The sequence below is a fragment of the Mauremys reevesii genome, linkage group 1 (genome assembly GCF_016161935.1).
Source record: "Mauremys reevesii isolate NIE-2019 linkage group 1, ASM1616193v1, whole genome shotgun sequence".
In the NCBI taxonomy this organism is placed as follows: Eukaryota; Metazoa; Chordata; order Testudines; family Geoemydidae; genus Mauremys; species Mauremys reevesii.
The window spans coordinates 348,762,412-348,790,100 of NC_052623.1; the positions used below are offsets into that span (position 1 = coordinate 348,762,412).

The following is a 27,689-nucleotide window of genomic DNA, read 5'->3' on the forward strand; positions in this document are numbered from 1 at the left end:
CCGGCCGGCGGAAGCAGTTCCGGGGTCGTGTCCTTCCGCTTCCGGTCCGGGCTGAGGGTGGGGGACGCCGCCGGCCGCCGCCGCCGCCGCCATGGGGAAGTCGGATTTCCTGAGCCCCAAGGCCATCGCCAACCGCATCAAGTCGAAGGGGCTGCAGAAGCTGCGCTGGTACTGCCAGATGTGCCAGAAGCAGTGCCGGGACGAGGTGAGCCGGCGCGGGGGGACCAGACCCGGGGGCTGGGGCTCGGCCGTCACTCGGATCGTGGCCCCTGGCCGGGGTCGGCGGCGGGCTAGGAGACCCCTTAGGGCGGAGCAGGGCGGGGACCTGGGGTGGGTGGGACTTGGCTCGTCCCTGTCCTCAGCGAGGCGCTCACGGGAGCTCGGTGCCGCCGAGCACGGGAAGGGGAGCGTGGCTCTCAGCAGCAACGCAAAGCTCGTGGAAACACCATCCCTGTTGAATAGGGGATCTCAAACTCGGGGGGGGGATGGATCCCTCAGGGGGCCGCAGGGTGGTTACATGGGAGTCGCAAGCTGACAGCCCCGAGCCCCCATTAAATTACCCCCCCCCCCGTTTTTTAATTTGTAGGGGGGGAGGATAGTCAGAGTCTTGCTTTGTGAATGGGTTCAATAAAAAAAATTGAAAACCAGGGCTGTTGAAAGACTAGTAATAAAGACTTACATGTATCTATAGCAAAGGAGGAGTCTTTTACATAACTCTTTTTTTTTGCCTAAATCAATGGTAATGCACATCAGAGGAGGCTGTACATTCAAATACAATTCAATGAACTAAACATGATCTGTTTTAAGTCAATATTCAGCATTATAATAATCCAAACAAATTAATAAAATACACTGGATAAGATTTAATTATTTGACTTGACATTTGTTTCACATGCCTTTGTCTGTACAACTATAAGTGTATTAATAAACAGAGTGAAAAATTAAGTTCCACTGCAGCTTTTGCAAGTATCACTGTCCTCTGTTGAGATGCTTTTATTAACTTTCTCCAGTAATAATCTTGACAATTTCACAATCAGTAATATACTAGTGCATTAGATTTTCTCTCTCCTTTGGTAGAAGATTATCAGTATCACAAATACTTGGACAAATTAGGGCATTATTAGTCCTTTCCCCTTTCATAGTTGTAGCACTGATCTCTAGTGAATACGTCAGAACTTGTAATGAGCTCCGTCTTCACTTGTGACACTGACATTCTGCCCCAAAAATACAAGTCCCGTATCACTTTGTTTATTGAATGCAGCCCATGTGCTTAATGCTGAACAGAACACAGGATGATATGGACACTCAGTACCTTACAATCAAGCTCTTGGGTCCCAGTGTGACAAACCCTTATGCATGTACTCAGTAGGATTAATCCAGTGAGGAAGGTAACCACTTTGCTGTTATATCTTCAGGATTAGGACCTGAAGGCTTGATCCTAAGGGCTGAGTGCTCATAACTTGCATTGAAATCAAGGGAAAATGCAGGTGCTCAATACCCCTCAGGACCAGACCATAAAAAACACATCAGGATAATGACCATCAGATGACTGGGAAATAGAATAATCAAATACAGTGCAGCATTATTAAAAATAACATCTCTTATGCAAGAGGAGAGCTAAAACTAGGTAGGCATCACAGAAGAAGTGTTTTAAGGGATTTAAAAACATCGAGCATAGATTCTTGCTATGTTGGGATGGAGAGGGCATTCTGGGCATAAAGGACCATTTGGAAAAAGGAAAAAAGGGAGTGGCTGGTGTGAAGGAGATGTGTTGGTGAAGCCAAGGGAATCTCCTTTCACTGTTAACAGTATTAGGACTTATGACAAACATTTCACACTCCAGAAGCAGGAGTCATACAGTTGCTGCCTAAGCTCTATTCTCCCACGTTAGCGGCACTATGCAATGATGGTATTACCAGGGATGAGTCCGTTTTATTTTTTAAAGCTCTAACTTAGGTTTTGTTGGTGTTTAAAATGTCAGTTTACTGACTTCTGTAAGTCAAGATAACGTTTATCTTTTATTTTACAGAATGGCTTCAAATGTCATTGTATGTCCGAATCCCACCAGAGACAGCTGCTACTTGCTTCTGAAGATCCTCAGCAGTTCATGGACTATTTTTCAGAGTTAGTTTCTCAAAATTCCCCACATAGGCCTTGATCCTGCAATTGAATCTGGGTGGTTGCCTCTTTGTGCCCTCTTGGAGTCCCATTGAAGAAACTGAATTTTGATGAATTTTAAAATTTTATTGTAGTGTTACTTAGTAGGTACTTTTAAAACAGCAGTATGAAAAGTTAAGAGGTAAAAGTTTCAAAAGCACCCAAGGGACTTAGGAGCATAAGTCTCATTGCAACTCAGTGGGGCTTAATCATTTTTGAAAAATTTACCCTGTTTCTAAATATCTTATTTTAAACTTATTAGCCAGTCAGAATGCAGCACTTTGTTATTGTTCGTAACCCTCTGAAGTTATGTATAGGGCCCTGCCAAATTCGCGGCCATGAAAAATGCATCACGGACCATGAAATCTGGTCTTTTTTGGACGTTTACCCTGTGCTATACAGATTTCATGGTAGAGACCCAGGATTTCTCAAACTAGGGGTCCTAACACAAAAGGGAGCTGTGGGAGGAGGGGGGGTGTCAGAAGGGGGGGTTGCAGTATTGCCACCCTTACTTCTGCGCTAACTTCAGAGCTGGGTGGCTAGAGAGTGGCGGCTTCTGGCTGGGGGCCCAGCTCTGAAGGAAGCAGCGCAAAAGTAAGAGTGGCAATACTGTGACTCCCCCCCAGCCTCCCTTTGGGTCAGACCCCTTCAGTTGCAACACTGAAATTATGATTTCAGATATTTAAATCTGAAAATTGGTGATTTTAAAAAATCCTATGATTGTGAAATTGACCAAAATGGTCCGTGAATTTGGCAGGGCCCTGGTTATATAGTAAGGAAATGTCAACTGGTAGAAGTTATTATTAATTTGTATTATCGCAGTGCCTGGGAGCCATAGTCATGGACCAGGACCCGATTGTGCTAGATGATATGGAAACACAGAACAAAAAGAAAGTCCCTGTCCCAAGAGCTTACAATCTGTGATAAGAGACAACAGGTGGCTACAGACAGGGAGGTACAAGGAAACAAGGGGGCAGTATTTGTCAGCATGATAGGCAGTGGTTTCAGCACATGAGCTGTGTAATTAACAAGTTTTTTTTAGACATCATGGCAAAGGAGAGTTTTGAGGAGTGATTTGGAAGTTTTGCTGATGTTTATGGGGCATGCCTCCCACTTGTGAGGGGCAGCATGGAAGAAAAGCACAGAAGTACTTATTTGAAAACTTAAGTGTGTGATGGAGGTTGGCATCATAGGCTTGATTGGAGGTGAGTTTCAGCAGCTCAACAGGGAAAGAGAGATGGTGGGGATTGACTGTAAAGGGCTTAGAAAGTGACAACAAGCAGTGTATGTTTGATGCGGTAGAGAAGGGGAGATAGTGGAGGGATGCAAACAGAGGTGTGACGTGGACAAAGGAATGGGTTAGGAAAATTATCTTAGGAACAGCATTCTGAATGGTTACGAATTGGGCTAAGAGTGCCTTTGTCAAGACCAGTGAAAAGGATGTAGCAGTAATGAGATGTGAGATTTTGAATGAGTGTTTTAGTTGTGTGGATGGATAGGAAAAGCCACATTTTAGACATGTTATGTAGAAAGAATCAGCCACATAAGGACATATCCTGGATCTGATTACCCAGAGTGAGCTCCAAATCCAGGATGACACTCAGGTTATGGGCCTGAGTGACTGGCAGGATGGTGGTATTGTCCACAGTGATCAAGAAAGGAGGTAGCAGAGAGGGCTTGCAGAGGGGAAGATTAAGAGCTTTGTTTTAGCCAAGTTGAGTTTGAGTTGTCAGCTAGGCAGCCAAAGGAATGGTTAGAGAGAAATTTTAATTGAGACAGAAGGAGGCAGGTCTGGAGCAGAGAGGTAGATCTGTGAGTTGTCGGCATAGGAATGGAAGCTGAATTTGTTACTATTGAGATTGCCCAGAGATAAGATAGAGAAGGGGACCAGCGACAGAGCACTGTGGAACCCCTACAGAAAGTTGGAGGGAGGATTAGGCGGAGTCTCTGAAGGATGCACTGAAGGATCAATAAGTGAGGTTGGAGGAGAACCCTGCAAGGACAGAGTCACAGAAACCAAGGAAGGACAAGATTTCAAAAAGAAGAGCGTAGTTGATGGTGTCAAAGGCAGCTGGCAGTGTCAAGGAGGTTAAAGGGTATATCTACACTGCACACCCCCTATGGTGGCAAATAAAGTATATACACTGCACTCCCCCCACCTCCGCACAGATAGAAATAGCATTGTAGGTGGTGAGGAACTGTTTAGGTGCGTGGAGTAAAGTCATGCCTAATGTACCCTACGTGGCTCTCTACACACCCAAGTAGCACCTCTCCTGTTTTCACTGCTATTTTTAATAGTATAGTGTCCTGCTGCTTGAGTCTTTCCCTGCCACGGGGAAAGGCTACAGCAGTGGGGTAAGGCACTGGCAGGGGGGAGGCAGCTGGGAAAGGCTCTGGCAGCTCCCCATTGCCAGAGCCTTTCTTCATTGCAGGGAGCTGCTGGAGCCTTCCACTGACGCATGTAGCTACACACCACAGTGTGCTGCATCGTGTAGCTCCGTATATGTTGCACGCCACCACGCAGGGTGTGCAGAGTAGACATAGCCAAAGTGTATGTGAGTACACTGACATGTTTGCACAATTGTATAAATACAGGCACACAAGCTGTGCATATAGACTTATGTAGGTGTATACACATATGATACCGTATTTTAAAATGTTCCAGTGAAAGAGGAAATAGATTATCTGAATCTGGTGATATTCTTTTGAACTGAATACACCTCTTTATTTTGTAATATTTTTCCGTTGTCATTTATAAATGGAAATGCTACGTAACTGTAAAAGCCTTATTTAAATAGTCTCCTTTTTATTCCATCAGGGAATTCCGAAATGATTTCTTAGAACTGCTCAGGAGACGATTTGGTAAATATTTTGATTATTTTTTTAATGACCCTTTATAGTTCAATAACAAAAATTCACATCAGTTTCTCCCCAGTAATGGACTTGTATTTAACAGTAATATGTTTTTGTTTTAGGAACTAAGAGAGTCCACAATAATATTGTATACAATGAATATATCAGCCATCGAGAGCACATCCACATGAATGCCACGCAATGGGAAACCCTAACTGACTTTACTAAATGGTTAGGGAGAGAAGGTAATTTTATTTCCTATAAGAAATGATTATTGAGTGACTGCATTGCTAATAGTTAATCAGTAAAACCTGCTGATTAGTGCAAAATACTGAAAATCATAAAAAGTATGCATATACATTTATTGTACTCACATCAGTGCCACATAAATAGTGAGACACCCATTATATTCAAACCTTATGCTAACTTCTGAGCCTTTTCCTGCTTCGTCTGCACTCTGCCCGCTAATCCACGTCCACTGGAACTACTACTAAACTCAGATCAACTTTCAACAGCTGCTATTTAAAACAACAAACTATTAAAGAAATATTCCCTCCAAATATAGAATTGCTCCACAAATTAAGATGGCTTGAGGTAGTCAATATTAATCCCTGAACTCGCGAAAGGTTTAAGGATTGATCTACAATAATAGATTTTCTGGTAAATGTGCATATAGAGAATATATGGCTTGGAGTGAAGGTTTTAGCGGCAGTCATTGTAATGACCTGCCTGAGTAACGTGGCCAAAGCAAACTCATTCTAATAAAATTACAAGTGTGAGTAATTAGAACTCATTCTAGTAGAATGTATGCTATAGCACACCATTCTGTATGGGTAGTGTTTTTATTTATATGTGTGTGTGTGTGTGTATATATGTGCGTATATATGTGTAAAAATCTGGGACTGGAAATGCTTTTTTTCATTAAACAAAGGAAGCCTCTGTACTTATGTCACTGTTAGCTACACTGACCTATTTCAAAATAAATCTGATTAGCTGAAGGAAAAGCTTATGCTTTAAGATAGTTTAAAAGCAGCTATTCAAGAATAGTACATGGAGATATGGTGTGCTACTGTTAATCAATACATAGATACGCTAACTACAGTATGTGATGCATGTCTTGGCATTTCCTTATTCCATAAACATAATTTCTTAAATGTAAGCATTTTTCTTTAGTTTGGTTTTGATAGTAACTGTTGAAATATGATCTGTGTTTGTTTTTTAAGGCTTCTGCAAAGTGGATGAGACTCCTAAAGGCTGGTATATCCAGTATATTGATCGGGACCCAGAAACTATCCGCAGACAACAGGAACAAGAGAAGAAGAAGAAACAGGACCTTGATGATGAAGAAAAAACTGCTAAATTCATTGAAGAGCAAGTTAGGAGAGGCTTGGAGGGGAAAGAACAGGTGAGAAGATATTATATATACCAATCTTCAAGCGCAAAAGTGCTCTTATTAAGTAAATATTTAATTTAATCTTCATAGGACTGCTCTGTCAAATCTTCCAATGGAATCTCATCTGCAGGTACTTAGCTAAGATACAAATGATCAGTCTTCATGCTCCAGGTTACAGGTCAATCACCAGCCGAGGTTAGGGAGGAATTTTCCCCAGGTAACTAATGCTGGATTGGTAACATGCATCATGGGTTGCTTTGCTTTTGTATTTTTTTTTTTAATTTTTCATTTTTTGGTCACCTCTGAACCATGAGGTGTAAGCCATGGTCTCAATATTTTTCTTGCTGAGACCCCCCCAGCATGCTATAAAAACACCAGAGCCCAGTAGGGGGAGTCTGGGGGGGGGGAGCCCTTGAGCATAGGCATAGTTTTATCTCTGTTTGCGGGGGCAAGGGCTGACGGGGCTTGAGACAGCACTACAGCACCTCCCTGCCAGACTCCTCTGCCCCTACTCAGGCATGGCAGAGGTGTCCTGCAAACACCTGGTGTAAATCTAAGTGGTGTTCCCTACCTGAGGTAGCACTTACAAGAGGCTGTACAAGAGGCCCTGCCTGTTACTGTGTCTTGCAACAACCGGGATAAAATTCCACCAACCGAGGGGTGGAGGCGGTCCAGAGGCAGACCCCCTACTACATGGTTCGTCAAATCTGTTCCGATGTTGGACTCTCGGGCTGTCAAGTTCTTGTGGCTGCACAGGAACAGACCAAGTGGCGAACGATCACTACGGGCGACTGTTCGGCTAAGCGTTGAAGAAGAAGATTTTGCCATCTAGCCAGCCCGGGGCGCAAAGTTAGATGGCATATCAGGTCACCTCCCCTCCCCTGAGGAGTTATGACTCCTGCACAGAATATCATGATCAGGAGCTTCTGAGGAAAGAATAAGGAAGAGGAGGGAGCTAGTGGCCGGTTCAGGGTGTAAGGCTCACCACAGACCTGGACTGGGGGTGGGGAAACCGTGGAAGGATCCAGAGTTCCACCCCACCCTCCCAGATAGTGAAGTGGGTCCTCAGCTCCCTGAGGAAAGAAGAAGGGCTCCTACATAGCTCCCCTTCCTCCCACTCTGAATCAGGGGATTATGTTACTCATGGGTAAATCCTGCAAATCCCAGACTCCAGAAAGGCAAAAGCAAGTGTGTCCTTGACAAAGCAGCAAATAATATTGTTAATGAGCAAGTGGGGTGAAAATCAGGGGTTAAACCGCTCCTCCTTTGCCTTCTCCCGCTGAGGGAGCGTTTGCTGGGCTCTTCTCACTGCTTACAGTGCTCTGTATCATGATTACTGTCCCTTCCCCACCCTACAGCAAGTTGGGCATGCAGAGACGCCTGTGCCTCCTGTGCAGTCCTGCTTTAGGCTCAGCCTATTGGTAATTGGGCCTGTCTGGCATTCAGCCTAAGGACCCTTCCTCTGCTGGAGAAGGAGCTTAGGTTTTAGGTAGCAGTGGAATGGGAATTGTGCCTTGTGATCCTAACCTCTTGCCCTGTCAGGGAAAGGGCTCTGACTCTGAAAGGCAGAAAAGAGTCTCTCTCCATCCCTCCCTCGTGCCACAGGCTGATTCCACATTAAAGCCTTAGGAGCACTTCAGGCGGTTTGTGACCAGAACAGATACACGTGAGGATTCCACTCCCTGTGAAACTTACAGGGAGGTAAGTGAAAAATCCCTTCCCATGTTCAAAATGATCATGATTTACTAAGTAAAGCCCTGAGCGATACTAGGTTGTTTCTACAGTACTTGGGTGCTAGCCAGCCTTGGGGAGTGAGCAGGCAGCCTTTCAGGCTCCCAGGGACTTCTAGCAAGCTGCTTCCACAATTGAGATATGTGTACCAGTATTCCTGTTCTGTTGTATGGTCCCCATGCCAGGATGAATAGTGTACTACCTCCCCTCTGTAAATAGCCAGGGTAGAGAGTACCATATGTGCTTTTTTAAAAAAAAAATCTAACCAAAAAAACCCCCCAAACCCCTATAGGACTTTTCGAGGACATGATGTTAGTCAGTGGCTTGCAAGAAACTCATTAATGTTAATAAAATATCTTCCCCTTCAGGCATTATTAGACACATGTTTTCCTGTTGATGCCTCCTTTGAGGGTATCATAAGATCCAAATGAGGACATCTGATTAAACCAAATGGTAAACTAAAATTTTGATAGAAAACAGAACTTTTATAAGTTTTGGGAGCCTAAGGTTGGTGCAGCAGTAGCTTCACCAGTGAAAGACATAGTCACATCTTCAGAAGGGGACTTCTTTCCAAAAGACCTCATAGACAATAGGCATGATGACTCACTGAGCAACAAGTTCAAAGTCTCAGCAATAACCTTTCAGACAAAGATTTTTCATGTATTTAGTGAAAGCCTACTCTGGCAAACATGTGGCTCGGTGTCTAGAGGTGTGATTCCCTGCTTGGAATGAGACTTCTCAAGTTCTGTCCTAGTCAGCTTCTTGATGTGATTTGTGACAAGCCAACTTGGTGGCTACAAGGAAAGCCATGTTACACCCGTGAACAGCCATCTCCCATCTTAAACAGATACCTTGTGTATGCAAACTTGCAGGTGAGGAGCAGTTGGGGGAAGACTTGGAGAGATTACTAGCTGAGACTTCAGAGGCGTCAGCTCTTACTGTGGAAGCCAACATAGCTATCCATTGGTTGCTTCGAACACCAAGAGTATCCCAGAAGGGGCTGTTACCCTGGCAGAGGGAAAATCTGGAGTAGAAGCTTCCAAGGAAACCTAGATGAATTTTTCCTCTGAACAAACAAAATTATCAGCCTGACAACGAAAAAGAATATCTATGTACAGAAGCTGCCAGTTGTTGTGCAAGACTCTTCCTGCTGATCCATCCTCTGCACTCAGAATCTTAGGTGGCAGGTGGTAGTCACAGCAAGGCACAGGTCACCCATCACACACCTTTGCCTGTGCGTAGCCAGTTGGTACCTGGTCCAGAGAAATAGACCTATGCATAAATGAACAGCTGTTGGAAAAGGTTAATAGTTGTCCATTCTTCAGTTTCAAGAGGAACTTTTGGTCCCTGAGAACAAAACAGATGTGGCTCTAGCTGTAATTTTATCATAATGGTAAAGGTTTGCAAAGATCAAAAATTTAATTAATTGCTGCAGTCATTTCCCAAGGTCATCAGTAGCCAGTTACTTCCAATGGCTAGGATTGCTGAGGCCATACGACAGCTTCATCCCCTGAATGGGTTTCTCAAAATGCACCTTCTGAAATTCCTTCTGAGACATAGAACCATGGACTTGATGCAATTCATAATTGGGTGTCATTCTCAGATAACATTGAGTGCCCCTTTGTGGGCAGGTAAGGTCAACCAAGGTCCTAAAAGCCAACCCATCTTTCACTCTATACCCGTGTATACTCACTGTGGAAGGAAGCATACTTGGAAGACAAGTCTCCAATATCTCATATTACACATCCTTTTGAGTTTATTATGTCACCTCTATCAAGATGTGTCTTAAAAATAAATAAAAGCAAAACATAGTCATGTGAGATCGGACCAGTTGTCCATTGAGTGCAGTATCCTGTCTATGGTGTGACAGTAGAAGGTGCAAGAAACCATGTTGTGGGCAATTAAGGTACTCACAGAGGAAGTCTGCTACTTCCTGGTAGTGGCTGGTTTATGATTGAGGCATGAGTGTTTATATCCCTTCTGAAACCAGGGAGTAACCAGAGGTCAAAGCTTTTCCATAGTAATGGAAATAATGTCCTGGATAGAGAAGAATCTACTGCTTTTCAAGACAGTTCACGGAAAAGAGGAAAAGGGAGAATTGAAATCCTTTCCCTAGGCCTCCATCAGCCCACAAGGCACTTTGGGATTGCTAGATAATGAAGGACCCTGATACCTACAAAAGCACTAGGCCTCTTGGAGCAGGGTCTCATTCATACACACCACGAACACCTACAGATAACAGCCTGGGCATCGGAAGAGAAGTGTAGTTCAGCATGGATTGTCTGTCTGTTAATTTCTAATACAGTGTGGTATCCAGACAGAACTCAACCAGGACATTTCATTCATTCTAGTAATCCCAAACTTCTAGTGATCTCAGCTACGCTAGAGTTTCTTCAGAAGGTTCAGTTGGAGTCCTACAACCAACCAGCCACAGCAGCATTTTGTAGCCTACCACATTGGATCCTCCATTTGAATATCAGGTGCCATGTTCAACCACACTGGCAAATTAGGTAGGTGGGTGGCTGGCCCTTCTAGCCTCCATTCCCTCCAAAAGGCAAGTTTTGGAACTAGTTCCTATGTCCATACAAGAAACATTCTACCTTTAATGAGGAAAACGTTATTCTTATAGCTCCAGAAACCTTTCTGTTCCTCGTTCCACAATTCCTGGAAAATAGTTCTCCCTTCATTTAGCTCTAACTCTTGGAAGATTGTGGCCTAAATGGTCATTACTAGAGCCCTAAAGATATATCTCCAACATATGCAATTGTACCCTGTTCATCTTTTTCTTCCAAAATGCCAATCCCTTAGGACCTCAGGTTGCTGCAAGCAAGACTTAAAAATCCCGCACCAGTTAGCCTGCTGAGCTTCTGGGAAACTATTCACAGAAGTCCCTAGAGGTATTGTGGGGTGGGGGGGAATATATGAGCCTCATCTGAGGAAGACTTGCACAATAAGTTTCCATTCCTCTGCATTCCATTCCTTCCTTTTGATAGGAGGGTGTCTGTGATGGGGCGTCTACTCCACACTGGCAGAAAAGGAGTTAAAAGCAGCCCTAGTGAGGCTGCGCAGGAGGCAGCCAATCACAGAAGGGCTTATAGGAGCAGCTAATCAGGGCTGGGCTGGCCTATATAAGAAGGGCTGCAGAACCGAACAGGGTCAGTCACTCCCTGGAGCTTGGGAAGGGAGGAGGACTGGCTGCCTTGCAGGCGGAGAGCAGCAAGCACCCTGGACCATGCAGTGCTGCAGGCAGAGACTCAGAGAGCTAAAGGCAGCTCCTGGCAGGCTGCAAGGATCTGCAGACTGAGGCCCTGATGCAAGGGCAAAGAGGGTGCTGGAGCTACTGAAGGAAGTGGCTAGGCAGTGGACTGCAGTTTGTCACTGAAGGAAGTGGCTAGACCAGGGGTCGGCAACCTTTCAGCAGTGGTGTGCCGAGTCTTCATGTATACACTCTAATTTAAGGCTTCACGTGCCGGTAATACATTTGAACGTTTTTTAGAAGGTCTCTCTATAAGTCTATATTATATAACCAAACTACTGTTATATGTAAAGTAAACAAGGTTTTCAAAATGTTTCAGAAGCTTTATTTAAAATTAAATTAAAATGCAGATCTTATCAGTTTAGTGTGATCCTTGCCCTTGCTTTTCCTTGCTGAGTTTTCCAATGTCTGGTGGCACCTATTTAGATATTTTAAGCTGCACACAGGCTTCTGAGTTATAAGTTGATAATTGGCTGGCAGGAGATCAGCGGCTGGAACCCCAGATCGGCAGCTGAGGTGAGTGGAGCTGGCGATTGGTAGGGCTGAGCAGGGCTGGAAGCCTGGACCCTGTGTGGCAGGGGGCCCTGCGCTGGAACTCCAACTGGAAGCAAGGTGAGTGGGGCTGCGGGGACCCCGACTGGCAAGGGGCCAGCAGCAGGAACCCCAGAGCGGCGGCGGGCTGAGCAGCTCAACCCACCACCACTGTGAGGTTTCCACCACCAGCTCCTTGCCAGCTGGGGTCTCAGCCCGCTGCCGGCCTGGGGTTCCATCCCCCAGACCAGCAGCGGGTGCTGAGTGGGACCCAGCTGGCAAGGGGCCAGCAGCGGGAACCCCAGAGCGGCGGCGGGCTGAGCAGCTCAGCTCGCCCCACATGCCATGAAAAATCGGCTCACGTGCCGTAGGTTGCCGACTCCTGGGCTAGACAGTGGACTGCAGGTCCCCCGAAAGGAGGGGAACATGGAGTGTGTCACAGCCAGAGGGTAGTGTCACTGAAGAGGATGCTGCAGTCCTGGGAGTGACATGGGACCAGGAACAGAGGTGACAGTGGGCAAGACACCACCAGAAGAGACTACAGCGCTAATTCTCTGGACAACTAGCAGGCACCGCAGCAGTGAGGCATGCTCCGTCACAGTGTCCTATCAAGGTTCCTCACCAAAGGCTCTTAAGCAAAGTAAGCTGTCGTGGAATAAGAGGATAAGAGGGAAGTTCCTCTCATGGATTGGTATCTGGTTAAAAGATAAGAAACAAAAGGTAGGAATAAATGGTCAGTTTTCAGAATGGAGAGCGGTAAACAGTGATGTCTCCCAGGGGTCTGAACTATTCAACATATTCATAAATGATCTGGAAAACGGGAGAAACAGTGAGGTGGCAAAATTTGCAGATGATAAAACTACTCAAGATACTTAAGTCCGAGGCAAACTGCGAAGAGCTACAAAAGGGGATGTCTCAAAACTTTGTGACTGGGCAACAAAATGGCAGATGCAATTCAGTGTTGATAAATGCAAAGTAATGCACATTGGAAAACATAATCCCACCTATACATATAAAATGATGGGGTCTAAATTAACTGTTACCACTCAAGAAAGAGATCTTGGAGTCCATTGTGGATCATTTTCTGAAAACATCCATTCAGCGGCAGTCAAAAAAGAGAACAGAATGTTGAGAATTGTTAAGAAAGGGATAGATAAGAAGACAGAAAATGTCATATTGCCTTTGTATATATCCATGGTGCGCCTACATCCTGAATACTGCGTGCAGATGTGGTCGCCCCATCTCAAAGATGTATTGGAATTGGAAAAGGTTCAGAAAAGGGCAACAGAAATGATTAGGGGTATAGAACGGCATCCGTATGAGGAGAGATTAATAAGACTGGGATTTTTCAGCTTGGAAAAGAGATAACTAAGGGGTGATATGATTGAGGTCTATAAAATCATGACTGGTGTGGAGAAAGTAAATAAGTGTTATTTACTCCTTCTAATAACACAAGACCTAGGGGTCACCAAAAGAAATGAATAGGCAGCAGGTTTAAAACAAACAAAAGGAAGTATTTATTCCCACAGTGCACAGTCAACCTGTGGAACTCTTTGCCAGAGGATGTTGTGAAGGCCAAGACTATACCAGGGTTCAAAAAAGAATTAGATAAATTCATGGAGGCTAGGTCCATCAATGGCTATTAGCCAGGATGGGCAAGGATGGTGTCCCTAGCCTCTGTTTGCCAGAAGCTGGGAATGGGCAACAGGGAATGGATCACTTGATGATCACCTGTTCATTCCCTCAGGGGCACCTTGCCACTGTTGGAAGACAGCAAGGAGTTCTGTGGCACCTTATAGACTAACACGTATTGGAGCATGAGCCCCTTGCTGCTTTTACAGATTCAGACTAACACGGCTATCCCTCTGATACTTGTTGGAAGACAGGATACTGAGATAGATGGGCCTTTGGTCTGACCCAGTATGGCTGTTCTTATGTTCTTTTGTCACTGGGTTGGTTCCCAGGTAACTCCTTAGTTTATAAATACCTTGCTTTCTATTGGGGATTTTCTATTTCTGCCTATTATTGTACTGTAATAATTGAACTTCTGATGGCTTGAGTTGAAGGACAGAGCTCGCGGACACATTCCAGTTTTGGTAAGGGAGGGGGAGACGTGACTGAAAATGTTTGAGTGCCATTGCTGAACTCAGAGCATAGTTATCAATGGTTCGCTGTGAAACTGGGGGTGCGTATCTAGTGGGGTCCCACAGGGGTCTGTCCTGGGTCTGGTACTGGTCAATATTTTCATTAATGACTTGGATAATGGAGTGTAGAGTATGCTTATAAAATTTACAGTTGACACAAAGCTGGGAGGGGTTGAAGCACTTTGGAGGGCAGGATTAGAATTCAAAATGACCATGGCAAATCAGAGAATTGGTCTGACATCACCTGGATTGATTGGTCTTCAGCTGTTATTAAAACTGCTCCGATCACAACACGTCCGCCCTTCTTGCCTTTCTTCTCGACGCTCGTCCGAAACGTGGTCTGAAATCAGCAAGATGAAATTCAATAAAGACATTTGCAAAGTACTACACTTAAGAAGGAAAAGTCAAATGTATAACTACAAAATGGGGAATAACTGGCTAAATGGTAGTACTGCAGAAAAGGATCTGGCAATAATAGGGGATCACAAATGGAATCTGAGTCAACAATGTGATGCACTTGTGAAAAAGGTAAATATAATTCTGGGGTGTATTAACAGGAGTGTTATATGGAAGACACTGGAAGCAATCATTCCCCTTGATTTGGCACTGGGGCATTCTCAGCTGGAACATTGTGTCCTGTTTTGGGTGATTTGGAAGATTTAGGTTCGATATTAGGAAAACTTTTCTAATTACAAGAATAATTAAGCACTGGACTAGATTACCAAGGGAGGTTGTGGAAACCCCATCATGAGAGGTTTTAAAGAACATGGTCAGGGATGGTCTCGGTTTCCGTGTTCTTGCCTCAGCACAGGAGGATGGACTGGATGACTTCTTGAGGCCCTTCCTGTCCCTATGTTGCTATGATTCTATGATCCTTCAGTGCCTCAAAATAGGGAAGAGTCTCATCATTTCTGTATCATTTTGACAGGCTGTCTCTCTGTATAGCTGTGTTGGCTCAGGAAGAAATAGGGCTGTTAATAAAAGGCAACTTTCCTTTCCTATTGAAGCCAGTCTGTTTCAGATGATATCTATATAGAGAATGTTAATTGGAGAATTCTGCAAAAGGATCTATAACAAGATGTCTTTTAGTCCTGATCCTCCTAACTGATCAGGCCATAGTGACTGGTTTGGTAACCTTACAATAGTTGTAAAAATTGAGCTAATTAAAGATCCCCAGCAATGATATCACATCAGTTGTTTATACAACCCTTGAAATTTATTTTATTTTTCTTTGGCAGGAAAGGCCTGTCTATACTGAACTAAACAGAGAAAATGATGAAGAGAAAGGTAATTGGACTTTTAATATGTATGTTTAGAATTTATGGAGGATATTTGTGATCTGCTATTAAAGCAGGGGACTAAGCACTGAGGCTTAGCATTGGTAAAGTGCTTAAAGATCATGGATGAAAAGCACTATAGAAGAGCAAAGTATTCTTCTTGTCCTGTATAAAGCAGTTTATTTTAAAGGATGAGCCAAAACATTTGAATAGTAAATCTTTCCACATTTGTGTTGCTTCTAATTTGCAATTATTTGCTGTAACACCCTTAAATGCAGTTATATTTAAAGGATAGAAATAGAATAACATCTCTTTATTTTTTTTTTTAGTTGCATTCAATTTAAACAAAGGAGCAAGTACTTCAGTAGCAGCGTCTTCTAAAACAAGGTGAGGAAAAGACACCAAGGCATCCCATTCTGTTTGTGTCCTATCTTACTGTTTGTATCCGCAATGCGCTAAGTATTGCTCACATGTGCAGCGAGACAATTCTTGCCCTAAAGAGCATGCAGTCTATTGCCTGGTCCTGCTGTGTTATACAGAAGGCCAGACTAGATTATCTAATGGTCCCTTCTGGTATAAACTCTATGAATCTATTAGCCTGATGGGTGGACCCGTGTGTGGAGCCCCACGGAAATCAGTGGGCTTCTTCGCATCCACTGATTAGGAGCCAGATGCAGGATCAGCTCCTAAGAAGATAAGCAACATATGAAAAGTTGGATAAAGGGCTAAAATATACAATCAGAATAATTAAATGATCCTCCGATATCCCCGCTGCCTTTCTACTTATCCACTACTAATTTCATCTTGTAAACCCATGTTTGACTCCTGTGGCCAACCACCTGCAATGCATTTTCCTAATCAGCATTCAAGAGAGTGAATCCAAATACATTTTTTTAAAAAATTCATTGAGTTTTGGTGTAACCACAGGCAGTGCAAGACAAAGAAGGGGCTCAATAATACAAGCAATGATGATAAGAAGTTACAGCAGTCTGTGAAAACATTTGGCTAGCAATATACCTTCCTTTCTCATAGGACAATATTGTAATTAAACATATTACAGTTAAAATGAAAGCTATCGTCTCATCACCGGGGAAGCTTTTAGATAAGATATCTGATGTGAGATGTGTGAGGCAGAAAATTAGACTATAAACTGGTTCAATATAATAACAGAGGGATTTTAAGCTTTGAGGCATATTATAAATTACACCTAAAGATTCCACTCCCAGGTAGTGCTCAAGGTGATTACAGGATTTAAAATACAAATGTCCCTGAATAGATCTCCTGCAAGTAAGAAGTACTGTTCTGAGTGTTCTCCGGTTATTTGCTGGAATTGGTCTGTCTAGGCCTCTGTGGAACTAGTAGTGACCTAAATTTCTCATGCAGAGTCAGAGATGCTCCCAGGCACAAGAGTTCTCTAACATTACAAGTCTGTTTTACTTCTGCATTAGAGAGCATGATAATCTGTACTATTTTATTTTTAATTATCCGTAGCACTTATACAACACTTTGCATCTACAAAACGCTGTTTGAACACGAGACAGTAAACCTTGTTACCAAAGCAAACAAATGGACTTCCTGCAGAATGAGAAATGATCTTTCATAAAATTGGTCAAAGGAAACGAAAAATTGCAGGTTCAAAATAAACACGAACGAATCCATATCCAAGTATAGGATCTTGATCACTCTGCTCACTGTCTGTAAACGCGGCAGCTTCCTACAGAAAAGCAAGAACATATGGCCCAATTCAATCTGAGAGGTTTTGTTAATGAACAGGCTTTTGTCCACCTATTGTACCTCTGCCCACAGATAAATTTCCCTGTAATGTGCGCTGGAAGAAACATTTTTGTATTAAAATGGTTGAAGCATCCATCTAAGTCTTGGACCAGTGGGTTGGTTTGACCATCAGATTGTTTGCCTCTTGGAGTTCCTGCAATCCAAACACAAAAGTAGGTGCAATTCCTGCCCCAGAGTTTATAATCCAGTGCCTCGATCCTGCAAATTGATCTGCTCCTGTGTCCATACGGGTCCCCATTGAAATCTGGCGCAGGATTCATGTAGATTATGTGGTGGGATTGAGGACTAAAAGATCAGCTGCACCTCTGCACAGCCTGTTCTCCAGGGGCATGTCTGTAAAGGTGTCATTTTAAGAGTCAGAATGAAAACAATATTGTATGATTAATCTAAACCCTCTTCCAGCAGTGTCCTTGGACCGAGTGCATTGAAGATGGTGGGAGGAGCAGGATCAGTTAAACGGAAAGAATCTGCTCACAGCTCAGGTCAATCAAAAGAGAAAAAGAAGAAATCTGCACTGGATGAGATCATGGAGGTACAGTGAGAATGTTACCCAGAGATCCATGCCTTTGTAACCCAAGGCTAAATCACTTACCGCACTCTACTTGGAGCTACCTTTGAAAAGAACTGGAAGCTCCAGGTTGGGTGGAATTCAGCAGCTCACCATTTTACATGATCATCATGGCTTACCCTATGTAATACCAATGTCTGTTTAATTCTGGATGCAGATCAAGTGGTCTGAATTTTTCAAGTGCCCTACCTTAGTACATTTTTTTACAAGAAAAATATTTTTTTATACTAGTAAAAAGTTTATAAATGTTTAAAGAGAACTGCCTTTCATCTTAATGAAAAAGAGTCCCATTCAGTTAGATCACATAATGGCAGAGGGCTAAAAAGTGATAAATTTTAAAAGTGCTTATATACTAATGCTAGAAGTCTAAATACTAAGATGAGTGAACTTATGTGCCAGGTATTAAATGAGCATATTGATATAGTAGGCATCTCAGAAACATGGTGGAATGATGATCATCAATGGGACACACAAATATTTTGTACCCTTGTATTAAGGAATGACAGAATTTAGTCATGCTGGTGGGGGAGTGGCACTATATGGGAAAGAAAGCATAGAGTTAAATATAGTAGTACAAATCTTAAATGAACCAAACTGTACTATAGAATTTCTATCCACCGAGATTCTATGCTTGAATAATAAGAATGTTGCAGTAGGGATATACTCCTGACCAGGATGGTGATGGTGACTGTGAAATGCTCAGGGAGATCAGAGAGGCTATACAAATAGAAAACTCAATAATAATGGGGGATTTCAACTATCCCCATATTAACTGGGTACATATCACCTCAGGAAGGGATGCAGAGATAAAGTTTCTGGACATCATAAATGACTACTTCTTGGAGCAGCTAGTCCTGGAACACACAAGAGGAGAGGCAGTTCTTGATTTAGTACTACGCGGAGCACAGGTTCTGGTCTGAGAGGTGAATATAGCTGAACCGCTTGGTAATAGCAACCATAATGTAATTATATTTAACATTCCTGGGGGGAATACCAAAGAAGCCCACTACAGAAGCATTCAACTTCAGAAAGGGGAACTACACAAAAATGAGGAAGCTAATTAAAAAGAAATTTTAAAGTACAGTTCCAAAAGTGAAATACCTGCAAACTGCATGGAAACTAAAAAAGAAAAAAAAATCATAAAGGCTCAAATTAAATATATACCCCAAATTAAAAACATTTAGTAAGAGGACCAAAACAATGCCACCATGGCTAAACAACAAAGTAGAAGAAGTGGTTAGAGGCAAAAAAACATCTTTTACAAATTGGAAGTTAAATCCTGCTGAGGAAAATAGGAAGGAGTATAAACTCTGGAAAGTCAAGTGTAAAAGTATAATCAGGCAGGCCAAAAAAAGAATTTGAAGAGCAACTAGCCAAAGACTCAAACTAACAGCAAAAAAGATAAGTACATCAGAAGCAGGAAGCCTGCCAAATAATCAGTGGGGCCACTGGATGATCAAGGTGCTAAAGGAGCACTCAAGGAAGATCAGGCCATTATGGAGAAATTAAATGAATTTTTTGCATCAGTCTTCACTGCAGAGGAAGGATGTACAGGAGATTCACACACCTGAGCCATTCTTTTTAGGGGGACAGATCCCAGATTGCGGTATCATTAGAGGAGGTTTTGGAAGAAATTGATAAATTAAACAGTAATAAGTTATCAAGACCAGATGGTATAATAGCCAAGATCTTGGAAGGAACTCAAATATGAAATTGCAGAACTACTTACTGTGGTATGTAACCTATCATTTAAATCAACGTCTGTACCAGATGACTGGAGGATAGCTAACGTAATGCCAATTTTTAAAAAAGGTTCCAGAGCTGGGAACCCTAAATTCAATGCCAGGCAAATTGGTTGAAACTGTAGTAAAGAACAGAATTATCAGACATGTAGATGAACATGATTTGTTGGGGATGAGTCAACATGGCTTCTATAAAGTGAAATCATGCCTCACCAGTCTAATAGAATTCTTTGAGGGTGTCAGCAAATGTGGACAAGGGTGATCCAGTGGATATAGTGTACTTAGACTTTCAGAAAGCCTTTGATAATGTCCCGCACCAAAAGCTCTTAAATAAAGTACGCAGTCATGGGATAAGAGGGAAGGTCCTCTCATGGATCAGTAACTGGTTAAAAGACAGGAAACAGAGTAGGAATAAATGATCAGCTCTCAGAATGGAGAGAGGTAAATAGTGGTGTCCCCCAGGGGTATGTACTGGGACCAGTACAGTTTAACATAGTCACAAATGATCTGGAAAAAGGGAGAAACAGTGAGGTGGCAAACTTTGCAGATGATATAAAACTACTTCAGATAGTTAAGTCCAAACAGACTTCAAAGAGTTACAAAGGGATCTCACAAAACTGGGTAACTGGACAACAAAATGGCAGATGAAATTCAGTGTTGATAAATGCAAAGTAATGCACATTGGAAAACATAATCCCACCTATACATATACAATGATGGGATCTAAATTAGCTGTTACCACTCAAGAAAGATAGTGGCTAGTTCTCTGAAAGCATCCCCATGATCCAGGAATACAACCCCATGGTCTGAGTGTCTGTAGCTTCTGTTTGCCAGAAGCTGAGGGTGGAAGACAGGTGATCGATCACTCAGAGATTGCCTGTTTTGTTCGTTCCCTCTGAAGCACCTGGAATTTTGGCCATGGTTGGAAGGCAGGATACTGGGCTAGATGGACCACTGGTGTAGTAAACACCTTCACTATTCTGTTTTGGTTTGATACCTAAGTGCATGGAACTTGTTCAGGGTTTTTTGGGGGGTGGGAACTTTACATTAATATGAAAGGACAAAAAAAAAAAGACTGACTTTTTTTTTCTTCTGTAGTTTGAAGAAGAAAAGAAAAAAACAGCTCGAACAGACTACTGGTTGCAGCCTGTAAGTATTTGAATAACTACATAGTTATCAGGCCAAATCCTGCCTTTGGGAACGTGCACACCGCCCCTGCTGGTTTGCAACATGTGTAGATCCAAGAGCAGAATATGAACAAAAATATTTTTTTTTATTTTCCAAACAGAGAGATTATCATAAGTTAATTTCTCACAGAGTTTGAAAATATTTCTCTTTTCCTGGCTGCTGTGCAATATTTACTATTCTGAAACATTATACTTCTAATATTTAAGCTCTTTTGTGTAGTGATGGCTTACTTTGTCGTTAAAGGACAGGTGCTTCTAGAGCTTATCTACATGCACTTTTAACAGGGTGTCTTTTTCCCACTCATAGAGAGATTTAGTCGTAAGCTACAGCCTTTAAACTAACACAGCTATGTCTTGCAGCTCAGGGAGTTGAGGCTCATGCTGTTAGATCCAAATGTCCTGGGTCAGTCTTTGCTCTCAGTGATCCACATAGGGCTCTTTTGTAACATACTGAATTCAAATTTAAGTATATTTTGAGTCAGTGAGGGCAGGAGATGCCTTTGTGATGGGGTTCCTTCCACAAGGAAAGTTCCGTAATGTCGTGTCTTAGAAGTGGCGTTGCCTGCTGACACTACACAGCATAACATCAGGGTACGTCTTCACTACCCGCCGTATCGGCGGGTAGCAATCGATTTTTCGGGGATATATCGCGTCTCATCTAGACGCGATATATCAATCCCCAAATGAGCTCCTGTCGACTCCGGAACGTCACCAACCCGAATGGCGGTAGCGGAGTCAACATGGGGAGCCGCGGATGTCGATCCCGCGCCGTGAGGACGGTAGGTAATTAGATTTAAGATACTTCGACTTCAGCTACGTTATTCACGTAGCTGAAGTTGCGTATCTTAGATCGATTTCCCCCCGTAGTGTAGACCAGCCCTCAGTGTCTGCTTGTGGGGACAACTGGAGTTAAAAGCTACTTGTGATGTAAACACTGAGTTGAGAGTAAGTTGTTTTTGTTTGTGTATTTAGCTTTTTCTCTTTCCTTTTTTCCCTTCTCCAGGAAATTGTTGTAAAAATTGTAACAAAAAAACTTGGTGAGAAGTATCATAAGAAGAAAGCAGTTGTTAAGGTGAATCTACAGCATTTTATCTGATAAAAGTTTGTGAATAAAAGTGATTGGACACAGTTCTGTTTCCACAGCAACTAGAAAACATCTGTTTATTTGGTTGCTTATGGTGGTAGTGGTTGAACCCCAACTATCAGAATGAAGGCTTCCCTTTAACTTTCTCAGAGTTTGTTACCCAATTCTCAGTTCCTTCTGGGCAGTGAGTGACTTGGGATTTATTGCAAATCAAAATAGTGGCTTGTGGGCATCCACTCACCCTTTCATTCTTGATGACCATTTTTCCCTATTAAGTTTACTCTTGTTACTGTTTTCTTCAGACTCTGATTTCGTCAATGAGTCTTTTTAGACCATACAGTCATCTTAAAGCTGTGTTGCTGGGGAGTGACCAAGAGCAGTGCATGGTATTTCAGGCCTTGAGACTGTGTCCGTAATCTCTGTCCAGCATTGATGTGTAAAATTCCCAAATTATCTTTGAAGAAGTGTCCCCTGGATTCACAAGTTCTTCAGTCTGGTGGGCCTGGCCTAATGGTCTGAAGCATCCGATCATCTCTGAAGTAGCTAGTACTGGCCACTGTCAGAGACAGGATACTGCACTAGATAAACCATGGATCTGATCTAGCATGACAAAACCGATGGCCTACATTTTCAAAACTGACTCGTGATTTTGGATGCCCAATCTGAGACTCATTAAAGTGGTCTGATTTTCAGAAGATCATTGCGCAGCACTTTCTAAAAATCAGATCCCTTTCAGACTTCTCAAGTTGGGCCCCTGAAAACACTTGCCACTTTTGAAAATGTAGACCTATGTTTCTGAATCTCTTCTCTATTAAGACTATTTAAAAAAATTAGCAGAAAGTCAAAGAATGATTGTTTTGTAATTACCCCGATGTATTTGCATTGTTAATATTACATGGCCATTTGCTTGTAATCCTCTTATCTGTATTTTTTTAATAAGAGAATAATTAAGTTATAGGTATCTTTCCCTTTCTAAAATAAATATATTTAATTTTCCGTGACAGGAGGTAATTGACAAATACACAGCAGTTGTAAAGATGATTGATTCTGGAGACAAACTGAAACTTGACCAGACACATCTAGAGACAGTAATACCGGCACCAGGTAAAGTTATTGGTAAACCAGCTAGCAAAGCTGCATCTGATGGACTGACTTTCATTTTTTTGAGCTATAATTCATCAAGTGTCATCTGAGTCATTTTACTACTTTTGTTCCTGGCCAGTATTTCTTATCCACATTGGATTAAGATATTCCTGTCACGAACCAAGGATCCTCTGGTTGCTGTTGGTGCAAATATTGCATTTTTTCTTTTTGGTGATTTTGCAGAGCTTTCCAAGAGGAATTATGCTCCTTCTAAGAAGGATAGGAAGCATTTTTTGATTTGACTAAAGAAAGTATCTCTTTTCAGGAGGTATCTGTAGGAGCCTGCCAAAGGGCTTTACTGATTGTCCTCAGTGATTCTTAGCATGCATTTTCCCTCCATATAATACATATTATATATATATATTAAATGTAAGTGTATTGTTGATGTATTTGTCACTTTAAAGTTTCCTCCATTGTCTGGAATTTGTGATTGTAAGGTTATTTCTAGATATTGGGTTTTTGGCATTCATTTATTTATTTAGGAATATTTTTATGATGGATGAGGGAGAAATTACAAGGATTTTGAAAAAAGATGAAGACTTAAATATTGTAAGGTAATTGAAGCTTGCCAGGGCTCCCTAGAAATCTCTATTAGTCATACAGTGCTGGATTTTGGGGGAGGGATAGCTCAGTGGTTTGAGCATTGGCCTGCTAAACCCAGGGTTGTGAGTTCAATCCTTGAGGGGGCTATTTAGGGATCAGGGCAAAAATCTGTCTGGGGATTGGTCCTGCTTTGAGCAGGAGGTTGGACTAGATGGCCTCCTGAGGTCCCTTCCAATCCTGATATTCTATGATTCTATGATTCCTTCACAGATGGAGAGGATTCAAGGAACCTCTCCCCTCCTCTTGTGTACCTGCGCAGAGGGGGTGCCCACAGTCAGTCCTGGGCTCCTGATAGTAAAGGACCGAGAAAGTCTTATCAGCAACAGCAAGGTACCCCAGAAGGGGAGTGATTCTAGAAGGAAGGTGACTCCTGCCCTGACAGCAGGCCTAGCTGGAGAAGGAGGGTGAATGCTGCATCCTTTCAGAAGCTGTTGGAGCTCCCATTGCTACATACCTCACGTGCACGTCTAGTGAATTATGACAAACTTCTCTGCTCTGCTCTTCAGCCTAGTTAGATAAACAGGAGTCAGCAGCTTCCTAAAAGCAAAACAACGTTCATCTGTATCACTCAGGCATGTTAGGATCAAGCAGGCCCTGAAGAAAAACTGAGCATTGCTTCCAAGGGAACACTGTCTTCTATAATTCTTGGAGATACAGACTTCCCAACGTTCTCAGTAGAGCGGAGCTTGATCAAAAGACACTGGGAGTTCCTATGGGTAAAGTTCTTCCTTTTTACTGTTTCAGGAAAGAAAGTTCTGGTTTTAAATGGAGGTTACAGAGGAAATGAAGGCATCTTAGAATCTATAAACGAGAAGAACTTCTCAGCAGCAATAATCATTGAATCTGTATGTACGTTTTAAATATATTAATCTTTCATGCATAGCACTTTTCATCAGTAGGTCTCAAAGCCCTTTACAAAGGATGAATGTCATTATTGGCCCCTGGCAAATGGGGAATCTGGGGTACAGATTGGTGCTCAGGGTCACCTAGCCGGCCAATAGGAATAGAACCCAAATCCTTTTAAGTTCTAATCCACTGGGCCTCGTTACCTTTAAAAGGCAATGGGATAATGAATTTACAAATTGATAAATATGTAAAATATTTAGTAGGTTTAATTTAATTGTGCTCTGTTAATGATACCATAACTTTTTCAACTGGGAAAGCAATACACTTAAAATATATGTATGAAATAAGAGAATTCTCTTACTGTATTTATCAAGCTGGGTGTGTAGTTTGAAGAGTAATGGATTTTTAATCCTTGTTGTTCATGCTACTTATAGTCAAGACTGTGTTTGCATTTTTGTTACAAAGCACCTTTCTCAATAGAAAATAGTCTCTCGGCTGAGCCTTAGTGTACCATGGTATGGTATTGCCACCCTTACTTCTGCGCTGCCTTCAGAGCTGGGCACCCGGCCAACAGCCGCCGCTCTCCGGCCGCCCAGCTCTGAAGGCAGCATAGAAGGAAAGGTGGCAATACGGTGACCTCCCTGCAACTCACTTTTGGGTCTGGACCCCCAATTTGAGAAACGTTGGCCTCCCCTGTGAAATCTGTATGGTACAGGGTAAACGCACACAAAAGACCAGATTTCACGGGGGGAGACCAGATTTCACGGGGGGAGACCAGATTTCACAGCCTGTGACATGTTTTTCATGGCTGTGAATTTGGTAGGGCCTTACATATAACTTTTGTGTGCAGTTACTGCTCTTGAACAGATAACCAGAGTAACTGCCCGTGCATTTGGTCACTTTGACATATAACATAGGACCTGCCATACTGGATCAAACCCTTGGTTCATCTAGTCCAGTATCCTGCCTCCAATTGGCCAGCACCAGATGCTTCAGAGGAATGGTGCAAGAAGCTTGCAGTTGCCAGATGTGGAATAATTCCCCCCCACCCACCCAAAAGCAGATCTCATTCTAATTCCTAATAGCTAAAGAGTGAAGCATGAAATTGTATATCTCTTCCAAAATTTACCATTAACTATTAAAACTGTGAATATTTCTGCCCACATAAATGTCCCATCCCCCTTTAAATCTTGCTAACTAGTAATTCCATAATTATTATAAACAATGGGCAGTGTTCTCAAAATCTGACCTTGCACATTAATACATTGTCCATAGTCTCTGAAGGATGAAAGTTGTACATTGGTTAAAAATCAATAAACAAATGAACACAGAAATGTGTAAAAATGCCAACGTTGGTTGGCATGCAGTTCTTTCGTTTCCTGTGCTCTATTCGCTTAGTCATGTTTAAGAAAAAAATAGTTGTGTGTGGACAGGTTTGATTTGATTCAGTTCAGCTATGTTGGAATTTGTAACTATTTATTATGAGATTCAACAGGCAGAGTTTCCTTCCCCGCACAAACCTTTCTTGCAATTTATTCATCTGCAGGGGCCTTTAAAAGGACGGAGAATTGAAGGCATCCAATATGAAGACATTTCCAAACTCCTTTGAGACTCAAAGCAATGGGTCAAAGCTGACTCTTAGAAACATCAAATTGGTGTCCTCTGTGCAGACACACGAGACTCTACTGTGTCAGGGTTTTTAATTTGTGTATATAGAAAAAACAACCTAGATTTATGTAAAGACCACTATAAATCTGTTAACATTTGTGAAAATCTTGTCTAAACTGATTCTGTATCAAAGTTGTATTATGTTGTAATATTTGAATTTGTTTTCTAAGATTAGGAGATACCTGTGTGCTGGAATATTTTACTTACTGATTACTAATAAACGTATTATAAAATATCACCAGCTAGAAAGGGCCACTGGAGGGAAGGTACTGTATGTAACATAGTCTATAGTTTGCATAACACACTTCTGGATCTGCTGCCAAAACAAAATTCTGGCTTTAGAACAAGCAAAGAGATTAAAAAAAAGCAGGAAGGCAGCAGTGCTGTAGGGGATTATTTTTCTGGGTTTTGATGATGTACATAAGAATGGTTTGGTTTATTAGTTTTAAAGTGAGTGCAATAAATTACAGCAGAACTTGCTTAATCAGTACTCTGCTAAACCACACACCCAGTCAGGACCTGATCCTGGCATCCTCTGTGTTCCCATTACCGATCACGGCTGGACTTGCCTCTGTAGTAACTCCAAGACTTAACCCTTAATTGGCATGATTTATGGGGCAGTGCACTTCTGTGAATCTGAACAGTAAAGAAATGGCACACCTACTTGTCTGCTCAGTTAATAGAGACGAAGTGATGGTTGTGCTGGCATAGATTCCCTAGGGCCTAGTCCTTTGTTCACTTTAATGCTGCTTTCCTGCTCTATTGTGGATCCTAAATGAGTCACTTTTCTTTGAATAGTTTTTAAAACGTGTAACATTTTGTACAACACTTAATTTTAAAGCAATCTGTGGAATAAAAGCACCTCTCTCTCAGCACAATGTATCCCATAAAAGCCTCTGAATAATCAGGATTGTTGTCAACTGGTGCTCCCTAGTGGAATCAAGCCAGGAGTCCAGATCCATGTCTTGCTTTATTTGCTGAAATAACTAAAATGCATAGGCAGCAAAGAGTCCTGCGGCACCTTATAGACTAACAGACGTATTGGAGCATGAGCTTTCGTGGGTGAATACCCACTTCGTCGGATGCATGATGCATAAACCACCCTGGGAAGAGGCTGAAACATTACATTTGGGCTGATATGCCTCTGGTTAAATCTCATGTGTTCTTGGAACATGATACAGAAGTTATCTTGACCCCAGCTAAAATAATTATGGAGAGCAAATCTCACTATTGGACACAATTGGGTTTTTAGATGCACTTGAGTCAGTGCTGATCATCTCTTAGGCCTGGTCTACACTAAGAAGGGGGGTCGAACTAGGGTACGCAAATTCAGTTATGTGAATAGCATAGCTGAATTCGAAGTACCCTAGTTTGACCTACTTACCCGTCCAGACGCGGCAGGGTCGAACTCCGCAGCTCCCCCGTCGATTCCGCCACCACGGTTTGCAGTGGTGGAGTACCGGAGTCGACCGCAGCGCTTCCGGAGTTCGAACTATCGCGTCTAGGTCAGACACGATAGTTCGAACTCCGAGAAGTCGAACTCACCGCGTCGACCGGGAAGGTAAGTGTAAACGTACCCTTAGTAGTAGTTCTTCTGTAGCACCTAATCAAGACAGAGGCTCTGTTGTGACAGGCGCTGTACAGACCTAGGAAGATCCAGCCCCTAACTGGAAGTTTAAAATCAACTGAAGACTAGAAGGGAGTGAGACAAG

The 27,689-nt window shown here is 42.5% G+C and overlaps 1 protein-coding gene across 3 annotated transcripts; it reads left to right on the top strand.

Moving 5' to 3' along the window:
* The first annotated feature begins 4 nt into the window (after positions 1-4).
* Positions 5-26,849, top strand: KIN (Kin17 DNA and RNA binding protein). 3 transcript variants are annotated; one of them, XM_039519554.1, is made up of 13 exons: positions 5-205; positions 2,030-2,124; positions 4,976-5,019; positions 5,133-5,255; positions 6,234-6,415; positions 15,304-15,352; positions 15,672-15,729; positions 17,539-17,668; positions 20,545-20,595; positions 21,637-21,705; positions 22,722-22,821; positions 24,208-24,308; positions 25,856-26,849. In XM_039519554.1, the coding sequence occupies exons 1-13, from the start codon at positions 92-94 to the stop codon at positions 25,916-25,918; spliced, it is 1,179 nt and encodes a 392-aa protein (XP_039375488.1). In that variant the 5' UTR covers positions 5-91; the 3' UTR covers positions 25,919-26,849. The 3 variants fall into 3 exon arrangements, with proteins under 3 accessions (XP_039375488.1, XP_039375489.1, XP_039375491.1); XM_039519555.1 differs by having other exon boundaries at positions 7-205; positions 17,542-17,668; XM_039519557.1 differs by lacking the exons at positions 5-205; positions 2,030-2,124 and adding an exon at positions 2,852-4,253.
* Positions 26,850-27,689: the final 840 nt, after the last annotated feature.

Excerpts from the sequence above, each read along its gene's own strand:
- KIN (XM_039519554.1), top strand. The coding sequence starts at position 92 with ATGGGGAAGTCGGATTTCCTGAGCCCCAAGGCCATCGCCAACCGCATC. Across the intron at positions 6,416-15,303 it reads GCTTGGAGGGGAAAGAACAG|GAAAGGCCTGTCTATACTGA; the intron begins GTGAGAAGATAT and ends TTTCTTTGGCAG. Across the intron at positions 15,730-17,538 it reads GCAGCGTCTTCTAAAACAAG|CAGTGTCCTTGGACCGAGTG; the intron begins GTGAGGAAAAGA and ends ACCCTCTTCCAG.